General features: G+C 43.6%; 1 protein-coding gene across 1 annotated transcript; it reads right to left on the bottom strand.

Annotated features, from left to right (window-relative positions):
* Nucleotides 1-30: 30 nt before the first annotated feature.
* On the bottom strand, nt 31-18,346 carry mntb (MAX network transcriptional repressor b). Its single transcript, XM_030068064.1, has 6 exons — nt 18,043-18,346; nt 14,276-14,864; nt 14,123-14,164; nt 12,035-12,146; nt 5,765-5,957; nt 31-4,590 (listed from the first exon to the last, which is right to left on the bottom strand). Exons 1-6 carry the CDS (start codon nt 18,113-18,115, stop codon nt 3,761-3,763), a joined length of 1,839 nt encoding a protein of 612 aa, XP_029923924.1. The 5' UTR covers nt 18,116-18,346; the 3' UTR covers nt 31-3,760.

Raw genomic sequence — 18,346 nt, 5'->3', positions numbered from 1 at the left:
CAAGGGAAAAGAACCAGGAGGAACACATTGTGTTGTAAATGTAATAAGATTTATTAAGAATCTTTATTATTTCATCAGCATAATTCTTCATCATTAATATTTTTTTTTATCCATTATCATTGTTATCTTAAACAGTGGACAGTTAGATCTAAAAGGCAGCCCAAAATGTACAGGCGATATATAACTTAAAACTTTCTCCATAGGGAAAACATGATTTTATATTCATATATAATATCAATGTAGCATGAGGTCCAAGATCCTGCCCACGTTATACAGTATTGTACATGGTCCCAAAAATAATGAAACATACAAAAAAAACAAAAAAAAAAAACAAATCAAAAACAAACAGCAATCTACATGCAAAAAACTCAACAGAAAACAAAAGAAAAAAAGAAAAAAAACAGGCATGGGTAAAATTTTACGATACGTACACTCATATGCCAAAACGTGCATACGATCACAAATTTACAAAAATTTCATACATACAAATATTATAAAACTCAGATTGAATATTAGACATTATCTTATCGAGAAAAGAGTAAAATCTTTTTTGTTTTTTACTTTTTTCCACTCCATGTCTCAGGCTATCTCACAAAAAAAGGGAAACTTAAACATCCAAAACAATTAATGACAGTTTATATATTTTTTTTTTCTTCTCCCAATTCTCTCATGTGTACGTGCGTATGTGTTTTGCCAATGTTGTCACAGTGTTCAGGAAAACTGAGTATAGGCACACACGATAGCACCCGAACAGACTCATACCATAAATCACCTGCGTATAAAAAAATATCTCACTCGCTGCACACACACCGTCATGCACAGGGCAAATTCTACAACCAAAACTGAGCCATGCTACAGGTACAGTAGGATTAACTATAGTACAGAATATAAAACATAGTGAATATAGTCACATTATGCATACGTACATACAGAAACAGCAAAAGAGGCAAAGAGTAGATCCACGTAACATTGAGTACATACACATTAACTGATGGGAACTGATACAGATATTACGATGTGAGGGAGAGACGTACATGTGGACAGATACATGTATAGGCTGGCAAGAAGGCTGTGAAGCCATGAACGTTTAGAGTATACGTAAAAACACACACACACACACACACACACACACGCTCACACACGCTCACACACACATACAGTAAGATGGGTGTTCATTCTCAGGGCCCCCAATACATCTTTCCATTTCAAAACTCCAAACTTTCTCCAGACTTTTCTCTTGAGTGAATCTGAGGCTTTTGGTCAATGTTCAGTACTGTCTGTTAATGGCGGCCGGACTGACTAGAAGGCTGTGTAACCAATGGAAAAACATTATAAAACGCTTGACAATATGCAAAATATCAGTGTTTGTAGTCAGGACTGAGCAATAACTTTTCCATCCTTTAAGTTTTTTTTTTTTTTTGTGCTTGTCCAAATCTTTTCCAAGACCATATAACAATCAAACACATTTTCCATTGTTCTCCAAATTCTCTAGAGGTGTGGAGGAACTCTTGCGTTGTTCCCCAGGTGTGTTTTGTGTAACAGCAGCACACGGTCTGAGATGTGGCAGCAGAGGGAGCCACTGCATTTGAGTACAGTGAATGAAAACTTGTATTGCTCTCCATTAAAGTTAACAGTAACAGTGACAACAAGCCTGTCACTAAATGTTTGTGGACCAGTTACCAGTGGTTATAAAAGGCCACACCACAATGCTGGAAGTGTGTGAACATGACTGTGATGGTATCATCTTTCCCTCCTTCACAAAACCTGTTGATGCATCATCCTTGTTCTCTCTGAAATGAAACCAATACACAGAAATGAGGCGTGTGGGAGAACTTTACAATCTTTGACGGTGTTGGTGGCCGTCGTGATGGTGTGGCCCTCTTTCCCACTGGAAACTGCTGTCCAAACATTCTGCCACAGGCTTCAGTTGGATTCAAGAGACAATCTTGGCTGATGAACAATATTTCACTTCAAAACCGATGTGATGCACAAGAGGACATTGCGAATAATGAAATGTAACATGGGCTGGTTTCCCGGGCAGCGCCAAAGCCTCTTTTGGCCAAAAAAAAAAACGAAAAAAAAAAAACCCTCAAATGTGTGCACTTTAAATGAATAAACAGATATTCTCCACTGACAGAAATCTATGGATTTAAGTTTAATTTCTACCAGAGAAACCAGCTGGTCACATTCCACCTGAAACATAAGAATCGTAGTGACCTGACAGCATTAGACAAGTACAAGAGCTTTTCTGACATCACTGCTTCTCCTTCAAAAGCCATTAGAAGAGAGCATGAAAGACCGAAAATAAAGATGGCTTCTGTCTTGATGGACATCATTTAATTGTTGCAACCCACTGGCCAAGAGCATCAACATCGTTCCAAAGCTTTGCATTGTGGGACAAAAACATTGAAACTGGAGGACGCTGCATTTATGCATCAGGGACAAAACAAAAATCAGATGAAACTCCCCGCTGCTCAAATGATATCGTCTCAAGCTTAGCGGAAAATCAGTGAAACCAATCATAGCTGCCTTGGCTTCCCCGACTAACTTTTACGACTATTTTGGGACATCCTGACTGCTGCTATCACATTTTAAATCTGCAGTTGGGGTTATCTAGAAGAGAACCTGTTCCTGGCCAGTGACTGACAGCCAAAGTACATGCAGTCTGACATTCTTCAGTGACACTGATGCGGGAACTCTGTAAATGGCTTCACCGCGAGGTAATTTATCACATGTAACTGTATATAAAGCCACACAGAGAGACTGCTGTCAGTGTTGCATTCATTCACAAAGGCCTTAACCGCATTAACTTATCACGGTGAATTTGTTGCTGTGGTAAGTATTAGCTTAGGGGTGTAAATTTATCCAAATGGGTAAGGTTGAGTAGCCAATACATCACTTTTTGCTGTGGCATTGCAGTCATCCTTTAATGACAATATTACATTCTTAATTAACATAATGCTTTGGCCGTGTTTTGCAGATAGATCTATCATGTGCCCCTGATCTGGTTCACATTTAATAATTTAAACATAACTGAGTGTGATTAATTAGGATACCAAGTCTGGCTGCATTTCAGAGCGGCTAAAGAAACCCATTAACCTTTGAGCTCGTTTCTCCTTTTCTCAAAAACATGAGTGACATCATTCTGCCAACACCATGATGTGAGCTTGGCGCTTTCAAGATGACATCATATGAGTACCTGAATACAGAACCACTACTGCAACACTCTAATCTGAAATGACTCCCTTTCATACATTTCTCCTAAATAAGTGAGTGAGTGAATAGTTAAGGTAAATCCCGGATGCCTGAGTATGAACTGAGCTTATTACGTTAGTGCTTCTGGTTGTAGGGGAAGAAAGAAGGAAGAAAAGGGAGAAGGAAGTAAGGAAGCAAGCAAGGAAGGTGAGAGGGAGGCAAGGAAAAAAAGACAATGGTCCTGTCTCTGCAGCAGGGACAAGCATCACAGTCCTGTGTTCACAAAGAGCGGCCTGACCCACTGACTCTGCTTTCAGATTATTTTTTTTAACCCTCCACTTAGAAACAGATAAAAACACATGGACCTGTTACCAAAGTTGATTATTGTCATTTTGAGTCCAGACAATCCCATTAATCTGTCAGAAATGCTCCACTACCACTTGAAGTAACTCAAGCTCCGATCCAGGAGGTTCACTTGGCCCTGATCCTGCTGATGAATACATCTGTGTTCTCTATCTCTTCCATCCATCCATCCACCCCCAGTTTTAGTTTGTTTTTCAATCTTTCAGGCCAGTTTGAGTGTGCTGACAGGAAAGGGTGGAACAGTAACCATTGTGACGGGGTTGAGGACGGCAGCTTGCCCCACCAGCTGCGGGTGGGGGGCAAGCACGGCTGTCGGCTTCCCTAGGGACGGGCTCCCCTGGCTCACCACGGTCGCACCGTTCACCTGTGCCCCGTTAGCGTTAGCCTGGACGTGGGGCAGCGTGTGGTGGGTGAAGGTGTGGGTGATGTGGCCCACCATGGTAGGCTGGGAGACAGAGACACCCTGGGGGTAGAGGGTTGGGAGGTGGGACGGGAGGGGACCCCCCAGATGTGCCACCGGGTGAACGGTGATGTGTCCAATGGGCTGGGCTGTGATTGGCTGGTGAGTGGCGGCGGCCGCAGCAGCTGGGGCTGCTGCGATTGGCTGAGGGGTGGAGGAGACGGGGCCAGGCGAGGGGGCAATGTGCGTCAGGTGCTTGTGATTGGCTGGCAGAGCGTGATTGACGGCCTGGATGACCGACGGGTGGGAGACGGCAGCGTGGGCGATGACGGTGGGCTGCACCTGCACGGCCGGCGTCTGCAGGGGATGGATGGCTGGCGCAGGGGTTGGAGCGGGAGCCGGAGCAGGAGCTGGGGCGATGGCCTGAGGTGGAGGAGGGGCAGAGACGGAGGGCGAGGTCAGGACTCCAGAGAGAGGCAGAGTCGTGTGCTGGATCGACAAGTGAGGGGTGAGGAGTGGCTGGGCTTGGGGATGGGGGATGGAGATGGGGGCGGCGGGTTTGGGGAGGGACACTGCAGCTGGGGGAGCGGAGACGTCCTCGTCCATGTCCTGCTCGAAGTTGTCTTCCCCTTCTGTAGATCAGAGGAGAGACATTATTAGTGTCTGGTTGTGGAAAACACTGGCTGCAGCTGTTATAGGTCCCAAAGTTTACACACTTTCTGCCGTGTTCTAGACAAACCTGCCTTTTCACGCTCTTCACTTGTTTTCTCTCCCTTCCTCCATCTCAATACCATAGTTTGCAGCTCGTGCAGTGAAATCAGTTTTGTGTCACAGTAATCATAATGACTGCGCTCCATGGACCACTGTATAGGGTCCTGGATATGAAACGCAGTTTCAAGGCAGACAATCTGAATGGACGATTTTCAGTAATGGAATTCAAGCTCAATTCAAGTTCCTCATGCAATCGTTTCAACGCTACATGGCATTGTGCTACAAACAGTGACTGAGCTCCGTGTTCATAGAGACATAATTTCTTGTCTGAGATGAAGAAGCTCGATATGTTTGACTTTGGCCAGTCCACATGAGCTGTCTTTTCACAATATATTGCAACATCACAGGTGGGTTTAGGATGTGTCAGGAAATGAACAGCATATTAGTATTCACACTGTAGGAGCTGTCACACCAGTCCACAAAGGCCAGAAAAATTTTGGCATGCTAGCCTTGATGTCGGGGTGTTGTTGAGCACCATCCCGGCTGAAAAATCTGCCTGCTTTGATCCAATTCCAGTGCAAATCCCTTTACCTCAAATTTCTAGTAAAACAGAAGTGGAAGTAAGCAGTAGTTCACCGTCAAGAGTACATGCCACAACTACTTCCTCATACACCTACGGTAAACAGGCTGCATTCAAAAAAATTGTTCTGCAGTAAGATGAACACATTGTCTGGGTGAATACCCACTAACTTCCATTTTATAATTTTGCATTGGTGCAGTATGACTCAGTTTTGAACTCTCGCTCTGAATTAATTTACAAAAAAACAACAGTTGCTCACATTTCCTTCACACACCAAGCAGGGAAGTGTTATAATATAACGTATATTTACTGTTAAGTCATTGTGCACAGAATTTCAGATGCCACTTAAATGTATCAGATTCTTAGTTCAGATCAAATATTGATATAATAGGTATAGTATATAACACCCCCATATTGTGAATAGATCTATAGAACAGTATCAGGTATAGGCACAGAATTTACAAATTACTGCCACGATGTGTGTGTGGTTAATGTTCTGGATCTCCTCATCGTACCTGAGGCAGTGGAGGTGGAGGCTTGGTCGTCCTCTGGCTGGATGGTCTGTCGCAGGACTCTGTCGATCTCCAACACATCCATGCACTGGCTCAGCTCGTTCTTCAGCTCCGCCAGCCGCTGCTGTGTCGCAATCTTCTCCCTCGCCAAGCGCTCCATCTCGTGCTCGTACTCCTTCTCCTTACGCTTCAGAGTCTTGCGGGGAAACAGACATGATACAGGTGAGGATCTACTGCATGTTGTGCACACATTCCTCATTGACAAAATGTATTGTTGAACAAATGTCAACGGTGGACAGTTCACACCATGGTCAAAGGCGGACACAAGGACCACTTATTTATTACTATGGGGTCACTGTAGTGTGAGACAGTACAACTGAATTATTATTTAGAGGGAATGGAACTCAACAGTGTCAGCCGCTCCCTCATCTCTACACAAGTCTGAGACACAAAAGTTTTCATAGAACTAATTAATGATCCTAATGTCCTCTGTCACACAATTACACAAGTGTGAATGTATGCACGCATGAAAACACAAGCATGCACACAAAAACTGCTTTCTGTGACATTTATTTATGCTCCTCCCCTTTCCTGGATTTCATGCTCATGTTATATGAGAACAGGGTCAAACTGGGAGTCGACATTTTGCCACCCTCTGACTCAACCAATCACAAGCCTCCCCACAACTCTGATGTCACCGGTTTACTATAGGCTCTCTATGGGCTGTGTGTCTATCTGAATGAAAGACATTATGATTCTAGCACAGGACTAGATTGAGTAACACATGTGTGCATGTGGATGACAAGTGAAAACAAGAGAGTGCAAGAGAAACTGAGAGAGATAAAGAGAGGGGAGCAGAGCGTTCCCAGCCGCACTACTCTGCCACTGTGACCCAGTTTCTGTGAGGGTCAGATGACGGATGAACACCAAAACAGAACGGCAGGCTTAGGACATTAACACAGATTACAGGGAGAGGAGGAGGAAGGAGGTTAGAAAGAGAGGGAGTTAGAGGTGGTGGTGGGGGGGCATGTATAAGCGAAGAGGATGGAGATCTGGAAAAGGGTGAAAGGAGGGAGAAGGAGGTAATTAAGGGTTTATGTTGGCAGTAAGCAGGGTGAGAAAAAAAAAAAAAACACAAATTATAATAATAAAAAATTGAAACTTGTACTAGTCACCAGTATGCCCGTGCCAATATTTGGTATCTCTGAATTAGAACATTACTATGCAAAAAAGTAAACAAGAAAACAAATACTAGCTTGACAAAGACAATAACAAATAAAAAAAGAGAGAGAGACTGTCAGATTATATTACAATTTTTTTTTTTTTAATAAAGCAAGAGAATAGTCTCTTTGATATCATGGACATGCCAGAATCAAATGTTTTTAATAAGGCAGATACTGATCCGATATATCAGTAATTAATCAGATTAGATTAATCGGTGTAACTCTAAGCCCAAGCCAAGTGGTTGGTTAGTTTCACCAAATTAGCAGCTGCTTTGGCAGGTAACCAGTGATCATTCAGAGGTCCCCCCCTCTGTTCTAAAAAGTGCAGCTGTCTCCCTGAATAGTCACGACGAGTTCTGGGATGTGCCGGCCACTGCGGCTGGGCGGAAGACTTTGTTTCCAGCAGGCGAGGAGAGAAATGAAAAGAACAGAGGGCAGAAAATGAGCATATGGGGAGACATGATCCTACTACAGGACACCCAGTTCAGTGAGCAAAGCTGTTTACTCTCGGCAGGCACGTGATGGCTCCACACGCGCGCCTGCTTCCCTCTCCACTCCCTTCCAAATACAGAGCCCTCTTTGCAACTGCTACCAGCCCAGACCCAGTGAACTCTTCCAACCTGTAACAGCTCGACACCTCCCCCCTCCCCTCTGTGTGTGTGCATGTGAGCATGTGTATGTTTGTTTTAGTTCATATTGTGTCATGCTAGAGCGGCTTCTGAATAAACTTCTCACACACAACTTCAACAAGACAAAGAATGACATTACTGCAAAACAAAGGATAACAAGGCCAACTGAAACACAAAGCTATTCTCTCTGTGTGTTTGTTTAGCCACAGAGGCAATACACCTGCATGTGTGTGTGTGTGTGTGTGTGTGTGTGTGTGTGTGTGTGTTTCCATTTACACAATTTCAAGGTGTTGGGTCTTGATGAAAAAAAAACAAACAAAAAAAAAAAACACCACACCACACTGGTCCCGCAGCAAATCACCAAGGAAACAGCTGCCACCCATAGCCGTTTCCTTGGCAACCTCATCCACAAGGATTTGGTTGTTTGAGCAGCAGTTTGTAGGAGAACATAAGGAGGGATCTAATTGGGTGAGGCATAGGGGTAATTACATATAAGGAGTGATGTGACTGGGCGTGTGCCAGTGGGGTGCTTCAGATCACTACCAGCCCCCTCCTCCTCCTCCTCCTCCTTAGCCAGCACCGTCTCCTTCCACCCCCCTAACTCCATTTATGGCTCCCTTGGGCACCCTTCCCCCTCCATTTTTCCCTCCTCCGCTCCATCCACATCTTATTCACCCTTCCTCTTTCAACACTTGCTCTCTCATGAAGAAGGTGAAAAGACTCAGGTGTAATATCTGGCCTGACAGGTGTCACATCTGCTTTAATTTCATATAATACATATCCATGAGAACTTGTCCTCATCACAAGGTTAAGGACACAGCAGAAGAAAAACAACAGCACTGGAGTCTCCAGTAGCGATGAATGTGAGGTATACAATAAGAAGAGGAAATCCTGAAAGCTCACATCGCTGCTCAATCATACGTATCAATGAAAAATTTGATTCGTTTTGTCTGAATGTCACCTCACACACGTCGATGCACTGCGCTGATAGGGCAACGACCACGCAGACGAGCCAGAACGCACACGCACACACACACACACACACACACACTTCTATGAAGACAGACATGGAGGAACAGACTGCCTACAGTGCACTGGCCACCTGCCGCCTGTTGCTATGGTTACCAAGTGTTCTAAAGGCAGTCAGGAAACACAGGAAGAGACGGGCAAAGAGAGATTCCTACATTGTGAATGCAATGTTTACAATAAAAGCCTGGGGGCGCCATCTAATTGCAAAAAAAAAAAAAAAAAAAAAAAAAAAAAAGACAGGCAACATTTGCTCTAAAGAAAAATCATATAATGTTCTTATAATGTTGTGAACGGAACTTATAGTGAGAGAGGAAAAGGGAATGAAAAGGGGAAAAAAAAAAGTCCAGGAAAGGAAACAAAACGATCCCGGATGCATTGCTGCATTGCCTCCTCCATTATCGCTGTGGAAACACATCACCTGCCACACGAAACCAGAGGAGCACGCTCAGCAAGAACACAGCACATCCAGTATCTCTCCGTCTCTCTACAAGGGAGAGGTGCAGAGCTCAGTGGGGGCGGGCGGGAGACGGTGATGTCATTAGGCTCGCGCTAGCCATGTGCTCACATCTCACATGGCTCAGGGAGAGGGAGGGAGAGGCAGATTTACAGGAGGAGAAATGGGAAGAGAGAAGGTGGGAGGAAAAAATGGGGTGGGCGGGGGAGTGAGGGTTTGGAGAACGATGCAGACCTAGGAGAGGTCTGCAGGAGACCTGAAATCCAATCCAAAGAATCCCATATCTTAAAGCTTTTCAAACGCCTGCAATGAAGTTTGATTCTCTTTTCTGCATTTTTGTTTCTGTTTCATAATTGTTTTATGAAATAATTCAAGGTAGTAACGAGTTGACTTGCCACTGAGTCGGCACAGTGGGCAGCAAACTCACCTAAAAGAATTACTTTAGTTTCACTTTCAGTTTTAGTGTCACATGTTCTAAACACCATTTCAGAGGCTTGTCCAACCTGCCGACAAGAAAAATCATGGAGGGTGTAATACATGAAATGTTTTGCCGTGTCATTTTTTTAATCCAATAAAATGTTAATTACTGGCAGCTTTCATACAAATTACTGGTACCAGCATTCAAAAAACCCAAGTCAGTCAAACCGTACGGCAACACACAAAGGATCAGGACAGGCCTGTATGCGATTAATAGGCTTGTCTGAGACATGAATTTTGCAATGAAAAATGTGAAAACACGCATCTTTAAGTTGAAACAATGTTGGCAATTTTAGCTGTGATCTGATACAAAACATTCGAATGGCGTTTTTTCTTTCGCAGTGTTTGAACATTAAAGAGTGTGAGGGCAGCAGGTTTAAGCGTGGATCATCACACTGCAGCACGCAGACAGATGCAACAAGATGGACTCGGGAGCTCTGTCAAGTTTTAGTTCTGTTATGCGGCAGCTTCTGGCTTTTCAATTAAAGAAGGAACCAGTAACAAGTTAACTGACGAGACAAAGGAGGGGTCTCACATTTTATTTGAGCTGGCTTTAAAAATCGTAAATAGATAAAAATTTAACTTACATAAAGCATTGGTCATGGATTTTGTTCATAATATTGTGGTAACACTGCACTGTGAGCCCAGTATTGTATTTTTAACCGAACCATTAGCTGAATGTACTGTTACATCACAAGTGATCTTGACAACAAAATAACAGGAAAAGGGTGATCTTTAATTTGAAATAAACGGAACATGCATGGACATGTCTAAAACAAATCCTTTAAAAAAAAAAAAAAATCACAAATCATAAATAGAAAATCAAAAATAACAAATCATTTTAAAAAAAAATCCTCCATGTCTTTGTAATCTAACTGATCTGCTTGCTGCAAAGTGGGTTAATCCACAGATAAGAGAGCTACAAAGAGGGACGTGCGTGTACATGTGTGACGACCTGTAGGCATCTATAACCACTCTGGGTTCAACGTACAGCTTACACACACACACACACACACACACACACACACACACACACACACACACACACACACACACACACACACACACACACACACACACACACAAAGTATCAGAGCATGAAAGCTCAAGAGAAGCAGTGACAGAGAGGCAGGGGGAGGCAGCGTTCACAGTCCCAGTACATTTTAACTACAACGGTCCGGGCAAATTTCTAGTGATTTTAGCTCTGCATCCTGGTCCTGACAACTGCCTTTATAGAGCAGTATTGTATGGTTCCTGTCCTGATAAGTTTCTGCTCTTTGATAAATGTTAAATTCCCTGACTTGTCTGTGACTTTCCATGACTAAAATGTTGAGTTTCCATGACCTACTGTATGTAATTGCAAAATTCGTTTTTTTTTTTCTTGAATGAAGTTTTAAACACTTCAGCCTCTGAGATCTTAAACGGTTGATTGTTATTCTGTTCTGCAGGGAAAGAGAAATAAGTATTATGAGGGGTGAATAACTACAAACGGAGTTTTTAAAAAATGAGGCTGACAAAATTCCCTAATATTCCATTACTTTTCCAAAGAATTTATTAAATTCCTTGACTTTCCATAAATCCCATGACCTGTGGTAACCCGGTCTATGACACGATTCCACGTAGGTCCTGGGTGATTCCCTAGCTTGTTTAAATAAATGAATGAATGAAGTTCAATGTTTGTGCTCTTCATTAAATTGCACATCAAAATTGGTGACTGGAATGATAAATCTGCCTTCAGCAAGCTTTAAACATAAAATTGAATTTTGCAGTACAGATTTTCCACACCAGGGACTTAGCCCAGCACCATATCCAAATATCTCCTGATGCGTTCCCTGGAGGTTAACTCAAGATTTTTCAACCAGAACATTCTGGGCCTATCTTGCTTTGATCTTCCACGAATTCCCTCAGCTCGTTGCCTAACCGAGCCCCTTCCACTGACTCATAACTTCCTCCGTGCAATTCAAAGTCCTGAAGCTCCAAGGCTTCAAACGAAACCACTGCATCTGCCTCCAGGCTATCAGTAACTTCAGCGAGGACTGAAGAGTTCCTCCACCTAACTTTGTAGACTGAAAACAATTTATATACAACATGCAAATTAATATTCTCACCAAATGTTAAAATGTAGCCCTACTGCAGGGGGAAAAAAGACGATTCTTGATCTTGACAGAAACTGCTTTGGTGACACCATGTCATGAGACTAACCAGCACACAACTGTCGTATGCTTAACACACGCTGTGCATTTCAATTACACTAGACCTAGGTGTTTACTGGCATCAGAGTTAAACTGATAGATGACAGACCAGAGAAGTATGAACAACTGAACAGCATGTTGGATTTCATTTTGTAAAAAGCTGCTATTGTGAGTGAATATTTGGTGATCAAGGCCGGCAAGAGTCTGATCAAAGCACCGATTCTGGGAACGTGTCAGGGAAAAAATGAGAGAATGTTTTTGGACTCTACCTGTATGTATCGCAAGGCGCTGCGGAGAACGCTCAGGTTGGAGGTTTTCTTCTCGTCCACGTTTGGAACGTTCTTCTTCAGCGTCTCAAAACACTCCTTCAAATGCGCTCGTCTGAAGGGCCGAGATGCAAAAACAAGAGAAGAGCAACACTTTGTTTAAGCTTAGGTAAAGTTTTTGGTTTACTGGTGCCTTGTAAAAGTTTCAGTAACAAATTAATAAAACGAGAATTTGCTTGAGAAATTAACAATGACCCCTACAGCTGAAAACCTTGCTTCTCCAATTTTAGTGATTTTCACCTCTTTAAGTACAGATAAATGTCATTTTGGTGTTATTTGTTGAAAATTTCTCAGGCTGATGTGAGTGCTATGAAACTTTGGTTGTCCTTTTTCAACATTATTATCCCTCCAAAAATACCGCAGGAATACTAATAAGGTTATGCATCAACATTAATCAGTTCTTCTCAAACGAGGATATTCAAACTCTCAGAGTAGCTCACTATATAAGAGAGAACATTTGTGCGCACATGCACGATGATGGCAAGACTAGGCCAAAACCTTGTGTATGGCTAGATCATGACTACATTTAGAAAGCAGCTGTTTTGACCTCAGTTCCCTGAACAGCACTTGTACTTGATGGATTTCAAACCCTGATTATTTATACAGTCTAGTAGCACTGATGTTCTCTCACCATAAGAACAAAATTCAACATTTCTGTGATAGTTATGCTGCTATGGTGATTTGCCTACTTCCCTGTTCTGATGGTTATATTTTTGCCAAACATCATCTCCTCTTGCCCCCTTTGCCCACTAACCCCCCCCCCACACACACACACCAGTGTTGTTCTTACTCAGGGTGTCTTACAGTGGGTAAAAGGGATGAGTCACTGTCACGCATGAGGTCAGATTTATGAGGAACAATGCAGGCTATCTAAGAAATGGAAAAACGAGACTTGTGAAATTTGTTTTACATGGATAATAAAACATGAAACATTTTTTGGCCAATGTCTTAGTTAGGCCAGTATTTTTCATATGAAGCAGCCATTTCGAGTTAGTCGTGTTGCGAATGCGTGGCCAAGCGTAAAATCATGGAAATGCAGGAGCTTGGCTGTTCACCAGAAGCGCATTTCTCAGCACCGGTTACTTACACTCTCTACGTCTGTCTCTCTCTCTCTGTGTCTCTGTGTGTTTGATAAATGTGGAATGAGCTGCAGTGTGCTGATTCATTTTGAAAGAGCAGCAGCCAATAGGCAATGACCAACACGCTGCCGAGTGACAGTAACCAACATGTTTTTGGTCGGCCAATCAATCCAGTAAATTTGATCACTCTCTCACTCACAGGGCCAAGTCTAGGTCTGACTGCACTGTGCGATCCAGCCAAAAATCTCACTGCTGCCATAAGGTCTAGACCAATCCGGTGAGCTCTACGCAAGGAGACGTCAACACTGACTGCCAATCACATGCACGCAGAGCAGTTCCTTTGTCAGTCTAGGTCCCTGTCCTCAGCGGGGCAGCCAATCATGTCCACAGAAGACATGACATAAAACTGCATGTAAACGTCATGTAAATTCAAAACTGGGACTGAAACGCATTTATGTTATGAGGTGAGCTATTTTTTTCACAGGATGTGTTCATCAGGAGCCAAATACAAGTCAGTTTTTTTCTGCTGGGAAATCTATTAGTAATAACTAGGCTAATATAGAAGAGCTGTTTTTGTTGTTTTTGGTGTAAAATGCTTGGAGTTTGTTTAGCTTGCCCCTACTATCTTAATTGACAGGCAATGTTACGAGAGGGTGGAGGGGGCGGATTTCTTTATTGTGTACTTCTAAAGTCTTGCTCATTTCTACAAATATGCCAAGAACAGCTGTAACTTCACTTCGAAGATTAAAAGATTCTCCATGGGTTGGAAAATGCTATGAACCGTGTGGGCTGGTGAAAACTTTTCAAACCCTCACTTGACAAACTCAAAAATACAGAGCGGTGAAGCTGAAAACAAGGTTGATTTTTCTTATTTCCATAAATGTTTTGGATTTGGAGAAACAAGGTTTTCACCTGACAGAGATCATGTTTAACTTCAGATGTCATGACCAACCTGTTCTTCTCCAGTTTGTTGTGTACCTCTCTGGTCCCCGCCCTGAAAACATAATAAAAAAAAACATTTATCCAGGCAAAAGGCACATAAAAATATTTGAAAGGAAAATGAAATCCTACTCCAATTTACTCTTACACGCACACACAAACTGACCCTCCAGGTCGTCTCTTCCCATCCATCGCCTTCATGTCCTCCACTGTCACTCCATTGGGCCGTGGCTGAGATGTGGGTGGAGCTTGCTGGGGAACCAGTGCATGCTGGGAACTGGAACCAGTAGTGCTGATGGAAGTCGGGTATGGAATCTGAACCTGAGGCTGTGATTGGCTGGGTTTTCCACCAATCTGCTGTGGACTGGTCTCCACCTTTATCTGGGGGGTGCACAACAGGTGACGGGAGGTGGGCTGCTGCTGCTGCTGCAAGGGAGGGGAAGAAGAGTTCTTAACCGGCGGGGAACTGTTGAGGGCCGTTGCTGCGGCGGCGATGGGCGTCGCAAGGGGGAGGGGCGGGACTGAGGGTGTCGCTGTGACAACTGGGACCATGGGGATGACAGCAATAGGGACTTGAGGAGGTGGGAGAGAAGGGGGTGGAGGTGCAGGGGAGGGGTGTAGCTGTTGACGGTGAGTGTCATCCCCCCAGGTGACGTGGTTGGCTCTGATTGGCTGGGCTGATGGGGTCAAAACCTCCACGTGCTTTGACTCTGCCTCCCTGTTAAGGAGCTCCTTCTCTTTGCGCTGCTCCTCTTCTGTGGTGAGAGAAAGAGGAGGGAAAATTAATGTAGCAAGGCAAAGGGAAAGGGGGAATAAAGAAAAGGAGGAAAAACAAATTATGTGGTTGGATATGAGGACAAAAAAACAGGAAATAAATTATGTTAGAAATGTGAGGATCTGTCCTCAATTTCTAAAGTAAATCAGCAAAATATAACTGAATATATCCTATATGTGAACCACCAACCAAATATGTTCAGTGTGCAAATATCCTCCATAAATACACCAATGCAAAGCACACACAAACACACACGCAGATACACACATATACACACACACGTACATATAGACACAAAGGGTCTATGAGAGATTCTATTAAATTCACATCCATTTCGGACAAAAAGCCTTTGCCTGGAGTTTATCATTTTGATTTACTGATCTACATCGACAACATTTGCCTATATTCTCAATATCGGATCTTGCTGTGTCTGTGTTCTCTCTCTCGAACTTAAAAAAATGTTATTCTCTTGCTCGTTTTCAGAGGATTCTTAAAATTGTTTGACAAGTTTGGCCAATGTTTGTGCACTCTTCTAGTTCTACATTGCATTTGCAACATTTTCTTTGTTCATTTTCTTTAACCAAACAAACAGTTTTAGTCTTATAAGTTTTCTCTAGTTTTTACATGGCAATTTTCTAATTTGAAGATATAGAATATCTGTACAAATATTGTCTATTGTCTATTGATTGTACCCTTGTAAAGAATATACTCTTCTCAAGTGTAATTTTGTCAGGCAAGAATTTAAGTTAACCACTGACTTTCATAAAGTACCACGAGGTGTTTTACTGTTATGCTACAAATCACTTTGTCAGAGTAACTGTTACTTTTTTCATATGGTACATCTTTTATTTGGGAATGAAATACCACACACACACACACACACACAGAGTGATGTCATCACAGTAGCAGACAGTGCAGAGACGTGCAGAAAAGGTGTCTGCGTCTGTTTCCTAACCAGAGAGAACACCCCTCTGTCTGCCGTTTGATTGGATCATTCCAGGCATGCTTTTCACCTCTGGGATCCAATTGGACAGCCTGCTGAATGGGAGTGGCTGGTTGTCAAGGAGCCACTCAGCTGGGTCAACTACAATTGGCACCATGACAACATATGAAGGAGCGGCATTGACACGCCAAATAAAAAGCATTCATACTGTAGGTCAGGAATCTGCCCACACTACACTACACACAAATAAAGCACAGGCACTCCTGCACTAAACAATATGAGGGATTTACTACACACCACGACAGGCAGACAGGTTCACCACTCAAAGAAAGTCTCAAGAGCCCTCAGTTACTATGGATACAGCAACATTAGAAACAGAAGATCCCAGGGATTCCTCAAACCTACACGATGCCAACACACTGCCCAGACATTACCATTATAAAACAAACCACACACACACACACACTGCATGCCAATGAGCCTGTCTGCATGTCATGTTGAATAACACTGCATATCTCCTTTGAACATGACACACCCTTTTATGACAACTGCTTTTTATGTAGGGTAAGGCAAGGAATATGAAAGATTTTGTCAAACGTGATTACCCTGTAGGTGTTGATGCTGTAATCCTGATAAATAATCTGTATTAGCAGCCTTGATGATCTTGGCACCAAAATCACAGGTTTGCTTTTAAATTAACCATCAATAAAGACTAATAACATTTTCACTTGTTTGGGGTGCCTGGAACATTCTTTTATTGTTATTGCAGTAAACAAAATTTATTTACTGCTTTGTGTGGTAACTTCTATAAACATACAGTACGGGACATGTTCAACTGCAGTGGGAAATAAAATTAAATGTTACAGTGTTTAATTGTGGAAAAGCGACATAACGCCACTATGCACAAATCATTCTGCTGTCCTGTCTGGAAGAAACATGTCACAACTGTCCCGGCTTTTGCCTCTTTTAAAAATCACCCCAAGGCCTGCAGTGCAGTGTAAGACAGCACACACAACTTACTGTTTTATACAGATTTTTTTTTAAGATTATGGTCGGTTTTCCTCTTATTGGTGCACAATCAATATAGGAACACTATTAAGCCATGCTCCCGACTGCCACTGCACGCAAAACGTAAATTACATAACTTCTGCATTGACGGAGGCAGAGGGGGGGGGGCAGGGGAGATTGCCCTACTTACCCCCCCTTTCTGTGTGACCTGCCACTGTCAGTAGGCTGAATGGGGAGGGTCGGGGAGGGGTGGGGGGGGGGGGGTATGTGCACGTGGTTGTTGAGGGCGGGTCCAAGCACGAGGTATGTAGGCTGGGGGGGTGTTGATTAGTCTGACACGTCATCAGAGGGCAGAAAAAAAGATCATCGTGTCGTTTATGTACAATGTGTTTCCCACTGCAAGATATTAGTTTCTGATTATGAAGAGACCAGCGAGAGAAGGAGAGGGGGTGGGGGTCACCCGCGCGCGTACATATACACGCGCGTATATACACAAACGGAACGAGCGCGCAGGGGCCCGCCCCAGTGTGTCATAAGATAGCCGAGCAATGTCAGGGCATTATGTAAAGAGCAAGCCTCTCTTCGCCACCGCCCTGTCGGCCCTCGACGGCAAAAAACTAGGGCAAATCGACTCCACAAGGACTATTTTAATGTAACCTCCGAGAAAATGATTCACTTTCGTCACACATATTTACATCCAGCAGATACTAGGCGCCAATCACTTCCTTTGTTTTCCAACATGATCTGGCCACTGCAATAAAGTACCTACTTCATAACGTGCAGAAATAGAAATCGGGGAGGCGCAACATGCCGTGATCTGACAGGACTCCGTCTCTCTCTCTCTCTCTCTCTGAGTCACTCGGTCACAAACACACTCACGCGCGCACACACGCACACACTGATCGAGAGCGCGCAAAGTAGTTCGGAAAAACAACTTTGTCCATTTCCGCATTGAGCGAAAACAAAGTTTGCAATAAAATGACGCGGATGTTACTTGGAATAAGTTCTCTTTGGAGCCGAAAGCGAAGCGACGAGCGAAAACTGCAGACGCTCCTTACCTAGGCGGGCCAATTGAAATGCATGCCCTGCAATGATAGTAACACGCTCCGGTCACCCAAAAACACTTAGTTTAAGGCTAAATTGACACAATTTGTGACTGCTGTCATGTCCCGCACCCTCCGCCCGGCCGCGGTTCACCTCAACTTACCACGTGTGATCTGTTGTTGCTGGGCTTGCCATTCCAGATATCTGGCCGCCTCCAAAAGAGTATCGATGCTCATTGCGCGTAACCCCTCACGACAGGCGACCCGGTGGCCCGGGACGGAAGGAGGATAAAAACCGAGCGGTAGTCTCCAGGAAGCACCGTGTGCACGATTGCCCCGCGCCCCGAGCGGATGGTCCTCGGTGGTTCTCCTCTAAGTGCACGGAATTTTTTTATTCGGACCAAACCGAAAGTAGACCCTCGCATACGTAAAAGATGATTGCAACAAGATGGCGATGCGAGCACGGGA

This window comes from Myripristis murdjan, chromosome 14 (genome assembly GCF_902150065.1).
Source record: "Myripristis murdjan chromosome 14, fMyrMur1.1, whole genome shotgun sequence".
Lineage (NCBI taxonomy): Eukaryota > Metazoa > Chordata > Actinopteri > Holocentriformes > Holocentridae > Myripristis > Myripristis murdjan.
Note: the sequence above shows the minus strand (reverse complement) of the source record. Positions and strands in the feature narration are given on the sequence as shown.

Coding starts and splice junctions, on each gene's coding strand:
- mntb (XM_030068064.1), bottom strand. CDS start 18,115: ATGAGCATCGATACTCTTTTGGAGGCGGCCAGATATCTGGAATGGCAA. Junction 14,865..18,042: donor GCAACAACAGATCACACGTG/GTAAGTTGAGGT, acceptor CTCTCACCACAG/AAGAGGAGCAGCGCAAAGAG. Junction 14,165..14,275: donor GGGAAGAGACGACCTGGAGG/GTCAGTTTGTGT, acceptor TTATGTTTTCAG/GGCGGGGACCAGAGAGGTAC.